Consider the following 13,446-nt stretch of genomic DNA (forward strand, 5'->3'; position numbering starts at 1 on the left):
ATGAATAGATTACTCGATTAATAAAATAACTGATAGCTGCAGCTGCTTTACTGAAAAAACCACACATACTATTCTTAAACTCGTTAAAAGAAATGGCTTTGCACCTACTACACAGTGGAACCTGTCACAGATGCAGTTTACAGGGAACTCTTTCTATGGTTCCACATGTTGTGGTGTTGCCAGAACCTTCCCTGTTTGCATGCTTCAGTTTACAGGAAATGACCAACATTGTTGTCTTGGTAACTTGCCACTGTTGTAACGTGAGATTACAATGGCCCTCAGCACACACTTGACCCACAAATAAGCTTTTGTTGTCACGTTTTTACCCTATTGCTTTGTTTTGGAACTGTTTGAATTCTGGTCTGGGGAGTTCAGTGAGGTCAAAGTGTCTTTTTTTTCTTTTGGCAGGTCAGAAACCTGTGTGTATAATCAGTGGTGTGCATGGCATGTATTTATTCATGTGCTTTTATAGCCTTTTTAAAGCATTTTTTTTTTCTTTTCCTATAGGGTTTCTGCCAAACTACCTCCTACCTGAATATGAAGAGGTGGTCAACCGGCCGCCGACTCCTCCCCCTCCCTACAGTGCCTTACAGACCAGCCCATCCTCAGTGGCTTCTAGTCCACTGGCTCCTGAGCAGCAGCAAGGACACTGTACAGCCATTCAGCCTTCCCCAGTTCCCCCAGTCTCTGATAGCCTGTGTTGTAGGCCCACCATAGAGGAACCACAACCTCCCACCTTAGACTTGAGGCCAAAGCCTGACACCAAGTCCGTGCAAACGGCACAAAATTCAGGCGTGATACTGCTCTCAGAAGGGCTTAGCAGAGAGGGACTCTCCAACCAGGAAAAACTAAGCGAAAGTGGGGATGACTCCTGCAAGAACCCCCTGCTGAAGGATCTCAGCCTGTCAGATGGTAGTGTTGAGGACAAAGAGCGACTCCCCAGTGGAAGGAGGCGGCGAATTACAGGTGATTCTGGGATTGAGGTGTGTGTGTGTGGCACACGTGGGAGCAGTGGTTGTAGTGGAGCTGGAAGTACAGGCCAGGAAAGCAAGGAGTTAAGGGAGCTAGAGAGCCTTCTGGGGCATGAGAAAGCTGACGAGGAAGAGGAGGAAGCAGGTGAATTCTGTGACAGCTGCAGCCATCAGGCCTCCTTCTGTGTGGAGGAGGAGCAGGCTCTTGGGGAAGTTGATAGGCGGCCTGGATGTGGGCCAACAGGAAGTCCCCAGCCTGCTCACCAGATAAGTAGTGGCTCCCTAAACCCTCCTTTGTGCCTCCTCCTCCACACCATCAATGAGCAGGAAGGACCAGCACACAGCACCAGCACTGAGCCACAGGGCTGAAGCACAGTTAACACACCTTTGTCACGAGGGAAGGAGAGCACTACACTGTTTTTGTACTTCAGGAAGTGTTTGCTTTCTAAGTCTTTTTTATGAATGTGTGCATCTTAGATAAAACAAATGAGAAGTGAGGGAGCAGCAAGTAGGATCTCTGCTAAAAATTGTCTGAGATCCAGAGGTTGAAAAAGCACGCTCCTGTGTGGAACAGTGGCCTTAACCTGTGTATTTTGGGTTATATTTGGTCTGTAAGGCCCTTTAATATCCTGTGGCAATTGGGACTTCAGACTACGCACACAGAGTCCTTCATTTGCCCTTCTCGTACAACAAAAGCTACTGATACATATGATGGCTGAAGTTGTGCTGTCAGAACAGGACGTTCACTGCCTAGGATGAATGTAGCTCTCTTTGCCAGGTGCTTGCAACAATTCTGCAAAGCTATTTGTTCTCTGCAGGTAGTGAACTATGTAATAAAACAACACACAGCAGAAACATTTTTGGACAAGTATGATGTGGATTTACCCAAAGTATGTGTTTATGTAAGCTGATATTGTACAGGGATGTCAGAACAAGACTTTGTGGGATGTCCTGTTAGACTCATGTTTCTAAAGTGCTTTTTCAGCAGTTCAAAACCATGCTGCCTTTTGTCTGTTTTTGTTGCTACGTAAGTCTCACTAGTGATAGGGAAGTGTTAGTGCATTAACAAATCTTCATGAGAACAGTTCCTCTTTTGCACAAATGGTATTTATCTTGCAGATGCTACGGTTGTTTAAATCTAGTCTTAAATTAGCAGTAGATAATTACCTTCTTACCGTTTTGTTGTAATGTGTGAGAAATGGACCTCTGAAATGTTAGTAAGGAATGCAGCAGATTTGTTTTGTATACAATCATTTTTAAAATTGATTTGTTGAATGTTTGTAGTATGTGCCTACCCCCTTAAAAATGCAGAAATTTGATGGACAATGCTAGGCTTCCATTATGTTGAGAGACCCAGAGAAAGCAGGTACCAAAAACATGAACTGAATGTTAAGCTTCATAGAGATTACACGTGAGACGGGCAACATCACACCTCACATTTTAAAGTCACTTTAATGAATTATCACCTTCACCAGCTTTACAGTGAAAAAACAACATAACTTTTAACACTATTTGTATAGAATTTTTATATCACCGCAGTTTTGACATTATTCAGCTTTGCTATTCATACATGAAACATTTAACGTCTCATTGAAGGCACATTAAGGCTAATTTTAGTCAACTGGAAAAGTGACTTCTTTTTTTTTTTTTTTTTTTTAAACCAGGGTTTATATTTCCAGTCATCTGCATTTGTACTGTTCAATCAAGAAAGGAAATGTTACTTTTAATGTATATATGTTTTCTTCATTTAGACATTCATCCCGTATAAGTTTGTATTAAAATGAGGATTTAATAAAGGCTATGGTTATGAAGCAAGGAGTTTGCACACAAATTACTTTTAACATAAGTATTTAACCCAACAGAGCAGTTTGAACCTGCCTTTCTCTGTTTGCATGTTCTTTCTGAGCTTGTGTGGTTTTCGTCATGGTGCTTCAATTTCCATCTTTGGTAAATTTACATTTCTATCCCTAAGTTTGAGTTTGAATGGAGACATGTCCAGGATGTACATAATGTCTGATATGGCAGGCTCCAGTAACCTTGTAACTGTAGTTGGATAAGCAGTCAAAAAAATATATACATGTACATATTAGTGGGAAGATTAGAGATTAGTTTCTTATTAGACATGAGCATAAGGTAATGAAATAAGTCATTGGCTGTTATGGATACCAGAGTATCTTAAAAATAAGCGGTTGCACAACAGGATCTCTATGAGACTATTATGGTACAGCATGGTACAATATGTATAATGCTGCACTGCTGTTACAAAACAAAGACAATGTGGTAGAGGAAAAGAATATAGTTGTCAGTTCCCGTTATTTTAGGAGTTTGAATGCTGACAATCTAGCCTCCTGAGCTTCTAGTGGTATGCCATAGATGATAAACACAAATAAAAGATGCCTTGTGAAACCTCCACAAAGAAATCTATGTCTAATCTCTTTAAGTAGCCACAACTGATGAGACTACACCATTATGCCATGCAATTAATCTACTTGGAGTACCTGAAAAGATGCACAAATTGCAATTCTGCAAAGCACAAATGTTTCAGCCGTTAGTTTTACGGCTCGAGGAGAAAATGGTTTCCCAGAATTTCCAGCACAAAAGGAAAGTAACTTTCTGCATAAACAGTTAAGCTGATTGACTTTTGCCCATCAAAGCCTAAACAAACTCGAAAGTGCTTTATCCGTTAATGCTTTCCGCAAGCTAGAAGATGTCATTGTGTAATTGTGGTACATGTCGTCAAAAGATGAGCTATTTTTCATATTGTTTGATTCTTTGAAAAAAAATAACGGAACTGTATAAAATCTCAAAACCACTTTATATTACAAATCATGTACAACATTCTGTAACATGTTCATGAACCAAATAGTTGCTTTAATCATTTTTATGAAATCATTAGCTTTATCATTATGGACAGATTCTTTTTTTTCTTTTTTCTTCTTCTTGTGGGTATTATTGTTTTTTTGTTGAGAAAGACTTAAGTTCTTCTGAGACTTAAACTGAAGTTGTGTGAAGGGTACGTTTAACTAACAGTACAGTAGGTAATTTGTTAACAAGATCAGGGGCATCTCGCCAAAGACATTTTTCTTTCTTCATAAGTGTGTGTGGTTTTGCACTTCTTGACATAAGCCATTTATTATGACAACTAAGATGGATGTATGTTCAATAAAAATGCTTAATTGTAGTCAATCACTGTGTCCGTGACTTAATTTCAGAGTAGTTCTACTGAGTGATGTTATTGTAGAGGTCAAGGTTCCTAACAAATGGTGCTAATCAGCCACTGACAAGCTGATTGGAGCTTATCCCAGCTGTCATTGGGTGAAAGGCAGGGTCCATCCTGGGGGTGCCTGATGGCATCTCTTCAGTGGCCCTGAAGTGCATATGTGTAAAGTCCCATACACATGTAATTAGGATTTTGTACAATATCACAAGCACTCCTTAGTACTTTCCCAGAAGGTTGTCTAACTTTGTCAAAATTTGAATTTTGGCTTTTAGTAGCCTCCCAGAAAGGGCTATGCTGCTATGCACCTATAATGCTGTGTATGTTCCAGTTTGAAGCTGTGGCACTTTTGCCACATATAATAAAAACGGTTTACTTGCAGGTGGACAGCTGTTTTTATTGTAAACTGATAAACCGTCACTGACCACATATGGAAGGCACCTTACCATTTAACAAGAAGGCAATATTATAATATAGTATGATATTATTATATTCTGTAACTCCTAGTTTTAATTATTTATCTATTATTATTGAGCTGAATGATTGGTGGGAGTGTCCCATGCTTCCTCTTGGAAATCCCCATGAAATCGATAGCCTTGTTTCTATTAAATCAAATCAAATGCATTGAATTAATACAGCAACAATGTGAAATGCTGTCACATTGTTGCTGTTATGTTAGGCAGTGAGGCAAGTAGAGGGCGCGCTGGTAAAACAGGAAGTGAAACGCACAATGTTCGTTCAAAGTAAGGAAACTTGACAGCACACTGAGATTTTCCTTTACTTGGGAAGCGAACGTAATGTAACCATGGACCATGGAAAGAGGTAAAAACAGCCTAATCCTTGTACATTGTCCAATTTCAAGCTGCAGCTGTTCTAAATTCAGCGAGTGACGTGTGTCAGGTTGAACCTTCACCTTTAATGTTGTTATGATACGTACACGGTTATTTTAAAGAAACAATAGTGATAAAGTGTCAAGTTAAAGACTAAAATAACTTGTGATCTTGTAATGTGACCTTACTTGTAACTAAAGCTACATCAGTTTAAGTCAGCAGAGAACTAGCAGTGACTTGGCGTAGGCTAACTTACTGACGTGTATTTGGAGGGCTAATCTGTAACTCATGTTTTCTTTTTTCTTTTCTCTTTTTAAAGTACGTGTCCAAAGGGATTCTCTGATAGCACGATTCACGTGGATGTGAAGGTAAAATAACACCAGTCGGTAGTGGTACTGCTCATGACAGAGTGTTGTTAGCCTATTTTCAGTATTTATGTAACTGTTAAAACAGATCTGGCCCCTGATGAGTAAATGATCTGTTTGTACAGATCATCTGTCATTTAAAAATAAACACATGTTAGCCGTAGTTGTGCTCATTAAGGTGTCTGTCCAGCAGTTTTGTTCCATTGCTTGTATGGTCAGTTTCCAATGCAGCCTCAGAGTCAGACAGTATCAGAATCACAATCTGTATTGACATTATAGCAATGAAACATTAAACAGGGAAATTGAGGTGCAATTACCTCAGTGCAAAAGAAGAATAGAAATTAGTGTATATATACCTATCTATCTATATATCTATGTCACACACACACACACACACACACACAATCGTTTCCATATTGTGCTTCTTCCCGTTTGCCGGTGTTAGCTTAAATACCAAGGGTAACTACAATTGTAAACATGTAAACATGAGATCATGCTGTAACAATGTAAACATTGTATATGTAAGTTGTATTGAATCTGGTTGTCCGTAATTTAGCAGTCTTCAGCATGTTGATGGCTGAGGGATAAAAGCTTAACAGACTAAGCTCCTTAGTCTATTATGTCTTTATGGCTCTGAAACGTCTGCCTGAAGGTAGATGTTCAAACAGTGCATCATCATGGTGAGATGGGTCCCAAAGGATTTTATTTATGTTGCTGAGACAACGGGAGCAAACAAACTGTTTATTTATAAATAAATAGTCTGCTTCATAATGAGGAGCTACTGTTACCAAGATTTCTTTTGTCAAAAAAGGATTATTATGGCAAGAGGCTGAAGAAAACCTCAGACCTAAAGACCAATGCCTGTGTGGCTCCAGTCCAGCCCACCCCTGACTTCATTCGCCAGGCACTGAAGAAAGTACACCCTGAAATCACTGCTAGGTTAGTGGGTTGCTGACCTCTCTGTTCTTCTAGTCACACTTCAAAATCAGTGAACCTGATATGTTTTTGTCTCCCACAGGTACTATGGCTGTGGTTTGGTTGTGCCAGAATGCTTAGAGGGCTGCAGGATACTAGACTTGGGGAGCGGAAGTGGGAGGGACTGCTATATGTTGAGTCAGCTTGTGGGTGAGAAGGGACATGTCACTGGTATTGACATGACTGATGGCCAGGTATTGAACATCCGTATCGCTGCATTGGCCTTATGATTAATCGGTGCATCCTAGCTGATGGTTAAATGATACTGAATTGAACTCAGAATATCTCCAAAACTCTATTTAAGGCTGTTAAAATCTTCTAAGTGAAGATTTTTCAACTTCTTAATTTGTAAAGACAAAACTCTGTTCTGTATGCATGCATGCCTTAAATACAACCAAAAAGTTTTGGACTTATTGAGTGATACTGATAAATTCTGATAAATACCTTTTTTTTTTCTTTTTCTTTTTTAAATTCCAGCTGGAGTTGGCCAGGACCTATGTGGACCATCATATGAAAGAGTTTGGTTACAAGAAGCCAAATATAAATTTTGTCCAAGGCTACATCGAAGCCTTGACCGAGGCAGGTCTGGAAAATGACTCGTTTGATGTAATTATGTAAGGTGTCTTACTAATCCTTTTTTGTGTGCAGTTTAACAATATATAATCATAGAATAACAGTTTTGAACATCTTCTGCTTTTGCTTAGCTCCAACTGTGTGGTGAATCTTTCTCCAGACAAGAGGCTGGTACTGACTGAAGCTTACAAAGTACTTAAGGTACGCTGCTTCTCATTTTTTAAATATTGTTATTAAATCTTCAATCATAAAACTATGAGAGCAAAGCTAAGCAAATATTTACACATTTACATACACTTTCTCATTTTTCCTCATTAGGATGGTGGTGAGCTGTACTTCAGTGACATTTACAGCAATGGAAGACTAACAGAGGAAATTAAAAATCACAAAGTGTTATGGGGTGCGTCTAATTAATATTCTACTGCCATAAATTGACAAGCACCCACCAGAATATCATAGTCTGTTTTATCTTTGCAGGTGAGTGCCTTGCTGGAGCACTCTGCTGGAAGGATCTCCTGCAATTGGCTGAAAAAGTGGGCTTCAGCCCCCCACGGCTGGTTACGGCCAGTGTCATCACTGTTGACAACAAGGAACTGCAGGACATTCTTGGTTTGACAGCTTTTTTACTTGCTTGACTTTTGCATTATTTGCTTGATACAGAATTACACTCAACAGCCACTTTGTTAGGTACATCTGTTCAGCTGCTTTTTATTGCAAATATCTAGTCAGTAAATCCCATGGCTGCAGCTCGGTGCGCATAGGCATGTCGACATGGTCATGATGACCTGCTGAAGTTCAGACCGAGCATCAGAATTGGGGGGGGGAAGGTGATTTAGGTAACTTTGAATGTGGCGTGGTTGTTAGTGCCAGATAAGCTGGTATGATTATTTCAGAAATTGATGATCTACTGGGATTTTCCCACACTGCCATCTTTGGAGTTTACAGAGCTCTGGAAAAGAGTAAATATCCAGTGACATTCATGTCAGTTGTGCATACAGGCACAATCGACATGAATGATGCTATCAGAGAATCTTTTGCACAAGTACTTAAAGAAGAACATTTTATAGATTAACCCTACAAATAAACATTACTAAGTTAGCTTGCACTATTATGTCACTGCTGGTTTTCTCCTAACCTATATTTATGTAGCTACAGTTACAACTAATGTAACATTACAAGATTCCAAGTTATTTTACATTTTGAGAGCTGCTAACCTTCTTGTATGACCTGAAATTTATTTATTTTTTTAATTTCAATCTTGTGTGTTTAATACAGGTGACTTCAAGTTTGTTTCTGCCACATACCGCTTGTTTAAGGTCCCCAAGGGGAACACCAAGAACTGCAAAGTCATATATAATGGTGGCATTACAGGGGCAGAGGATAGTTTCCAGTTTGACTGTCAATACACCTTCATGGTCTGTATATTCTGAATTAGAATATACATCAGCCTTCTACTCGCTTAAACTGAGCAAATGATTTCAGATTTGGATGTATTTTGTAGGCCAATGAAGTTGTGGAGGTGGATGGAGAGGTGGCCAACATACTGACACATTCCAGATTTGCAGAGGACTTTACTTTCCAGCCACTGGGGGGCCCCACTGGGCCCTGTGGAGTCAAACCTAAGGTCAGTGTTGTGTTTAAATTCTTGGATGTCTCTTTTACACATTAGGGGTCAGTATGTTTCTGGTATCAATTTGTGTGACACGCCCAGAGGGCAGAGCGCCTCTGTCAAACTGCGCTCATAAACACACATGCATGTGCTTCTGCATGCTGTACATTCTTGGACATTCACGTACCGCTCAAACATACATACACACATGCACAAGCACAAGGTCAAGCAGCTGTCTTGGACTCATAACCAGACTGTGGAGTCATGCTGGGGAACCTTGAACAAGAAGGAATGTTCTACACTCAGCTAATAGAATACCATTTCATCAGGGCTTGCAATCATTTTATGCACATACACCTCTAACAGCACCGCTTTACATTTTTAAAAAAATGAGTTCTCTAACTTGTTAACCGCTCATTAAAGGTTTTTTTTTCTCTTCTGATATGAGAAATAGAAGTAAATTAAAATGGTAAAGGCTTATCAAAATCCACCTCATTATTAACAGTTTGGACAGTGTGAAGTCTCGTCTGGAAGAGTTTTCTGTAATCACTACAGCAGTGTGCTGATAATAGTAATAAAAAAGCCTTTGGTCTTATTCATGGAATGAACAGCTGCTTTGAAATTGTGACTTAATGAACAACCAGTAACTGATAAAGGAAGCACAGGGCCATAACAAGACTCCATGTAGAGGAGCCGGTGTTCTGTTATAATGTACCGTAATAGTACCTGGATTCACTTCTTCAATTTTGTGACCTTGCTTACAGTGATTTGGGATGAAACACAAATGTTACATGATACATTCTTGTAACTGGGTGCTTGTTCTTTTAATGCTTCTGCTTGGCTGAATTATTCATACAGGCTGGCATTGAGGACCCTTTTGAGCTGGCCCTGAAGTTGGGTGTGCAAGGCCCTGCATCAGCCACTGGGGGATGCTGCAGCACACAGTCTGCTGGCTGCTGCAAATGATGGTGGGAAGAGCACAAAGAAACAGGCTCAGCTTCCTGCCTACCAATAATGTCTACATGTTTGGTGAACTTCCATGAGTATTAATTAATTCATTTTAATTAAACATAATCATGTTCCTCATATATGACCTCACAACTTCATTACATCGATAAACAATAAACACCTTGTGGGTAGATCATAATTTAATCAATACTGGTTGCTCAAACAACTTCACCCACCCAGTGTATAATGGAGACATCTCAGCTGGTCAAGTTTTAGTTTCACTTTGGAACACCCTGCATTGCAATTACACAAAGCCACCATTTGCTTCACATAATGAATGACTATGTGAAGGACTACAAGTGTATGGCCTGCAGAGAAATGAGTTCTGCTGATGACTTTAAAATATTTTATTGTGTAATCAAAGTGTTTGTATTTGAAGTTGCTTCAAGTGCATATGAGCCAATTTAAGGAGCCAGCATATGATTTAGGACCATAAGGAAAAGAAATCTCACATCAAATAATTTTAGTTTGTCTTATCAGAGTGAGGTGGTTGTTAAATTGTAACAACTATTTTTTTAAATTAAGGTTAGGGTGGTTTATTTTGCTATAATGTCAAAGAAAATAGTTAAAATTGAAGAGATCTGCTCCCTGCTTCTAGTTTTCAGCGGTACTATCCATTGGTTTTGACTGAACTGTTGTTGAATCAAGGGTGATTAGAAGCCACATAACATTTTTGAAGTCTGACACTGGTCCACAGGCCACATGTTGAGTACCTAGGCTATAAATTATCTTGCGCAAACAAGATAACAATATCACTTTGAGGGATTTAAGGGTTCTGCAAGTGCTCCCAGTTAATATTTTATGAAAGGATTAAATATGGTAACAATTCATTAACATAATTATATTGTATAGATAAAAGGAAAACTTTAGTAAGGTAAAATAAAAATGCAACAAATTTAAAACCTTTTAACAACCATGAGCAGTATTAAGAAGAGCAACTTCTTCATTTGTGCCTCATTTTGTCATATGCCTGCTTAGTCTAATTATTTTTTTACCCATAAAACTGACATTGTTTATTCACACAATACTTTTTACTTCCCTTAAAACCTGTGTTTTAGTAAATCGGTGCTTAATTGTTTTGCAGACTGGCTTTAAGATATGCTTCAACAAAAGTGTACAAATTATTTCTCATTATTGTGATGGTTATGTGTTATTTCTGATAAAACACAATAAATATTAATTAATGAAATGACTCTTCTATTTTCATCTTTGCTCCTATGATGTAGTGCATTATTTCTAAAGGTACAAATGCACATTTGTATTTGGGAAAAGCTTTGGTTAAGGGGACCAGTTCAAGACATGGTGGTCAGGATCTCTCACTTTAGTTTCATTTTAAGTTTAAAGGGGGGAAAGATAAATAGGCTAATAAGAGATAATTGTATTAAAGAAATTGTTTTTTGTATTACACATCTCAATGACGTACATGTATATGTGTTTAATGGTTTTGACAACTTTAACCTCTTCAAGTTAGTCAATCTAAGAACATATTACTGTCCACTGTAATACCTGTCATTAAAATGAGACATGATATAGATAGTGCTTCGGAGTTTCAGCATGCAGTATGATGCAATGCGATAGGAGGAAAACAAATTAACATGTCACAACCTTTGATAGTCTATGTAGATAAAACATGTTGTAGTATTTATTTTAGTTAACCTTTAATCTTTGCACGTGCCTTTTTTAAACATTTAGACTGGGTATTGTGGTTGTCTTTTCTAGCATGATATGTTTTAAGAAGTCACGAGTAAAGTCCTATCTGTCTCCTAACATGAGGTGCACTTGTTTTGGAATTTGATTCGCCAAGGAGGCTGCGGACGCCCCGCCTCCCGGCCAGCGGAACCTCCCGATTGGTCGTCGCCGTCGCCTGTATCGGGGACACCAGGGGAGGCACGAGTTGGCCCGTAAGCCTGCGCTCGCGAGTCATCAGTGTCGGACACGTAGTGGGAACGAGCAGGTCCCGATGCACAAGTCACGGCAACCCTGGGCGGAGATGAAGGCGGACTCCGACTGGCTCTGATTTTTAAAATCCCTTTTCATTCAGGAGGTTGGTTGCCAGTTGTTATCAATATGGCAGAACCGTTATCCCAAGCACCCACCGCTGCAAAAATGGCGTCACTTAACCGGGTCCGAGCTTTGGCGATGATTTTCTTAACTGTCACTGGCTGCTGTGTCACCCCGACAAGTGGCAAGGAAGGGTCCGAGGAGACCGTCATCATAGGGCTCCGACTGGAGGACACGGACGACATTTCCTTCATGGATAAGGGCTACCTGCGGGTGAGTGAGCGCTCTCGGGTAAAATTAAGAGTGTACGGGCAGAACATCAACAACGAGACCTGGTCCAAAATTGCTTTCACGGAACATGAGCGGAGCCGGGCGATTGGGAGCATTGACAGCTCCTCGGGGGATAACCAGAGCCAGGAGGACTCGTCCGGCTTGCATCCCTGTGGTTTTAGGACTTCGGATATAATGATATTGCCCTACATCATCCTGAATCGAAAGACATCCGGTATAGTTGAAATTGAGGTCAAACCTTTGCGAAAGACGGAGAGGAGTAAAACGTATTACCTTTGCATCGCCACCTCGACACCAGCCGTGGCCGGGATGCACGACCCGCGGACGGAGAACACCTGGATCTACCACGATGGGGATGACACCAAAGTGATAGTGGTGGAGGAGAAAAAGTTTCTGCTGCCTTTCTGGCTCCAGGTCATCTTCATCTCCATGTTGCTTTGCCTGTCCGGTATGTTCAGCGGGCTGAACCTGGGGCTCATGGCTCTGGACCCCATGGAACTCCAGATAGTGCAGAACTGCGGCACGGAAAGGGAGAAGAATTACGCCAAAAAAATAGAGCCGGTCAGGAGCCAAGGGAATTATTTGCTATGCTCTCTTCTGCTCGGGAACGTGTTAGTGAACACCACGCTAACCATCTTGCTGGATGATATCGCCGGTTCGGGCTTGATTGCTGTTGTCATGTCCACCATCGGTATAGTCATTTTTGGGGAAATTGTGCCACAGGCCATCTGCTCCAGGCACGGCCTCGCTGTGGGAGCCAACACCATATTCCTCACCAAGTTCTTCATGCTGCTTACCTTCCCTGCGTCCTACCCAGTCAGTAAGCTGCTGGACTACCTGCTCGGACAGGAGATAGGAACCGTGTACAACAGAGAGAAGCTTCTGGAGATGCTGCGCGTCACGGACCCCTACAACGATCTGGTGAAAGAGGAGCTGAACATCATCCAGGGCGCGCTGGAGCTCAGGACTAAGACTGTAGAGGACGTGATGACGCCGCTGAGGGATTGCTTCATGATTCCTGGGGATGCAACGCTGGACTTCAATACCATGTCCGAGATAATGAAGAGCGGCTACACGCGCATCCCCGTTTTCGAGGGCGAGAGGTCCAATATAGTGGATCTGCTCTTGGTCAAGGACCTGGCCTTCGTGGACCCGGATGATTGCACTCCGCTCAAAACCATCACAAAGTTTTACAGCCACCCGTTGCATTTTGTGTTCAATGACACCAAGCTTGACGCAATGCTGGAGGAGTTTAAAAAAGGTAAGGGAGTTTTGCAACAACCTTTGACACCTGGAATGTGTTAAAGGTTGATGTCTGTTCTAGGCAGGTCTTTCACATGACCACTCTCTTTGTTGGATAAGGCAAGGTAGATACATGAGTTATGTAATCGTTTATGATGCAAGGAGTCACTGAGTGCATGTGGTGTATCTATAGGTCAAATGTCTAAAATCAGATATTGAGCAATAAAAAGAAGGAAGAGGAATTCCTCAATAATTTCTTGTACTGAAGGAAAAAGAGATGGGGGAGGTAGCAGCAAAGGTTCTTTCCCCCTCAGACAACACTGAATCTGCCACAGGTGTAGATGCCACATCTTCACAGGTCACT

At 40.8% G+C, this 13,446-nt stretch overlaps 3 protein-coding genes across 4 annotated transcripts in view; all 3 read left to right on the forward strand.

The window, feature by feature from the left end:
* The window catches only part of wbp1lb (WW domain binding protein 1-like b), an 18,681-nt gene extending 14,524 nt beyond the window's left edge, over window positions 1-4,157 (forward strand). The window contains exon 4 of the mRNA XM_005925018.3: window positions 508-4,157. Coding sequence (XP_005925080.2) covers window positions 508-1,340 — 833 coding nt within the window. The 3' untranslated portion in view covers window positions 1,341-4,157. The remainder of the gene's footprint in view (window positions 1-507) is intronic.
* Window positions 4,158-4,454: 297 nt separating this feature from the next.
* On the forward strand, window positions 4,455-10,740 carry as3mt (arsenite methyltransferase). The gene is made up of 11 exons (XM_005925021.2): window positions 4,455-5,010; window positions 5,338-5,386; window positions 6,195-6,322; window positions 6,402-6,552; window positions 6,836-6,972; window positions 7,063-7,132; window positions 7,250-7,331; window positions 7,409-7,540; window positions 8,207-8,346; window positions 8,433-8,555; window positions 9,399-10,740. The coding sequence occupies exons 1-11, from the start codon at window positions 4,994-4,996 to the stop codon at window positions 9,504-9,506; spliced, it is 1,137 nt and encodes a 378-aa protein (XP_005925083.1). The 5' UTR covers window positions 4,455-4,993; the 3' UTR covers window positions 9,507-10,740.
* Window positions 10,741-10,838: 98 nt separating this feature from the next.
* cnnm2b (cyclin and CBS domain divalent metal cation transport mediator 2b) overlaps window positions 10,839-13,446 on the forward strand; it is a 50,618-nt gene continuing 48,010 nt past the window's right edge. For both annotated transcript variants that reach the window (XM_005925015.3, XM_005925016.3), the window contains exon 1: window positions 10,839-13,101. In XM_005925015.3, the coding sequence (XP_005925077.1) occupies window positions 11,616-13,101 (1,486 nt within the window). In that variant the 5' untranslated portion in view covers window positions 10,839-11,615. The remainder of the gene's footprint in view (window positions 13,102-13,446) is intronic.

Source organism: Haplochromis burtoni, unplaced genomic scaffold, assembly GCF_018398535.1.
Source record: "Haplochromis burtoni strain Fernald_Lab_line unplaced genomic scaffold, NCSU_Asbu1 Contig_70, whole genome shotgun sequence".
Classification (NCBI taxonomy): Eukaryota; Metazoa; Chordata; class Actinopteri; order Cichliformes; family Cichlidae; genus Haplochromis; species Haplochromis burtoni.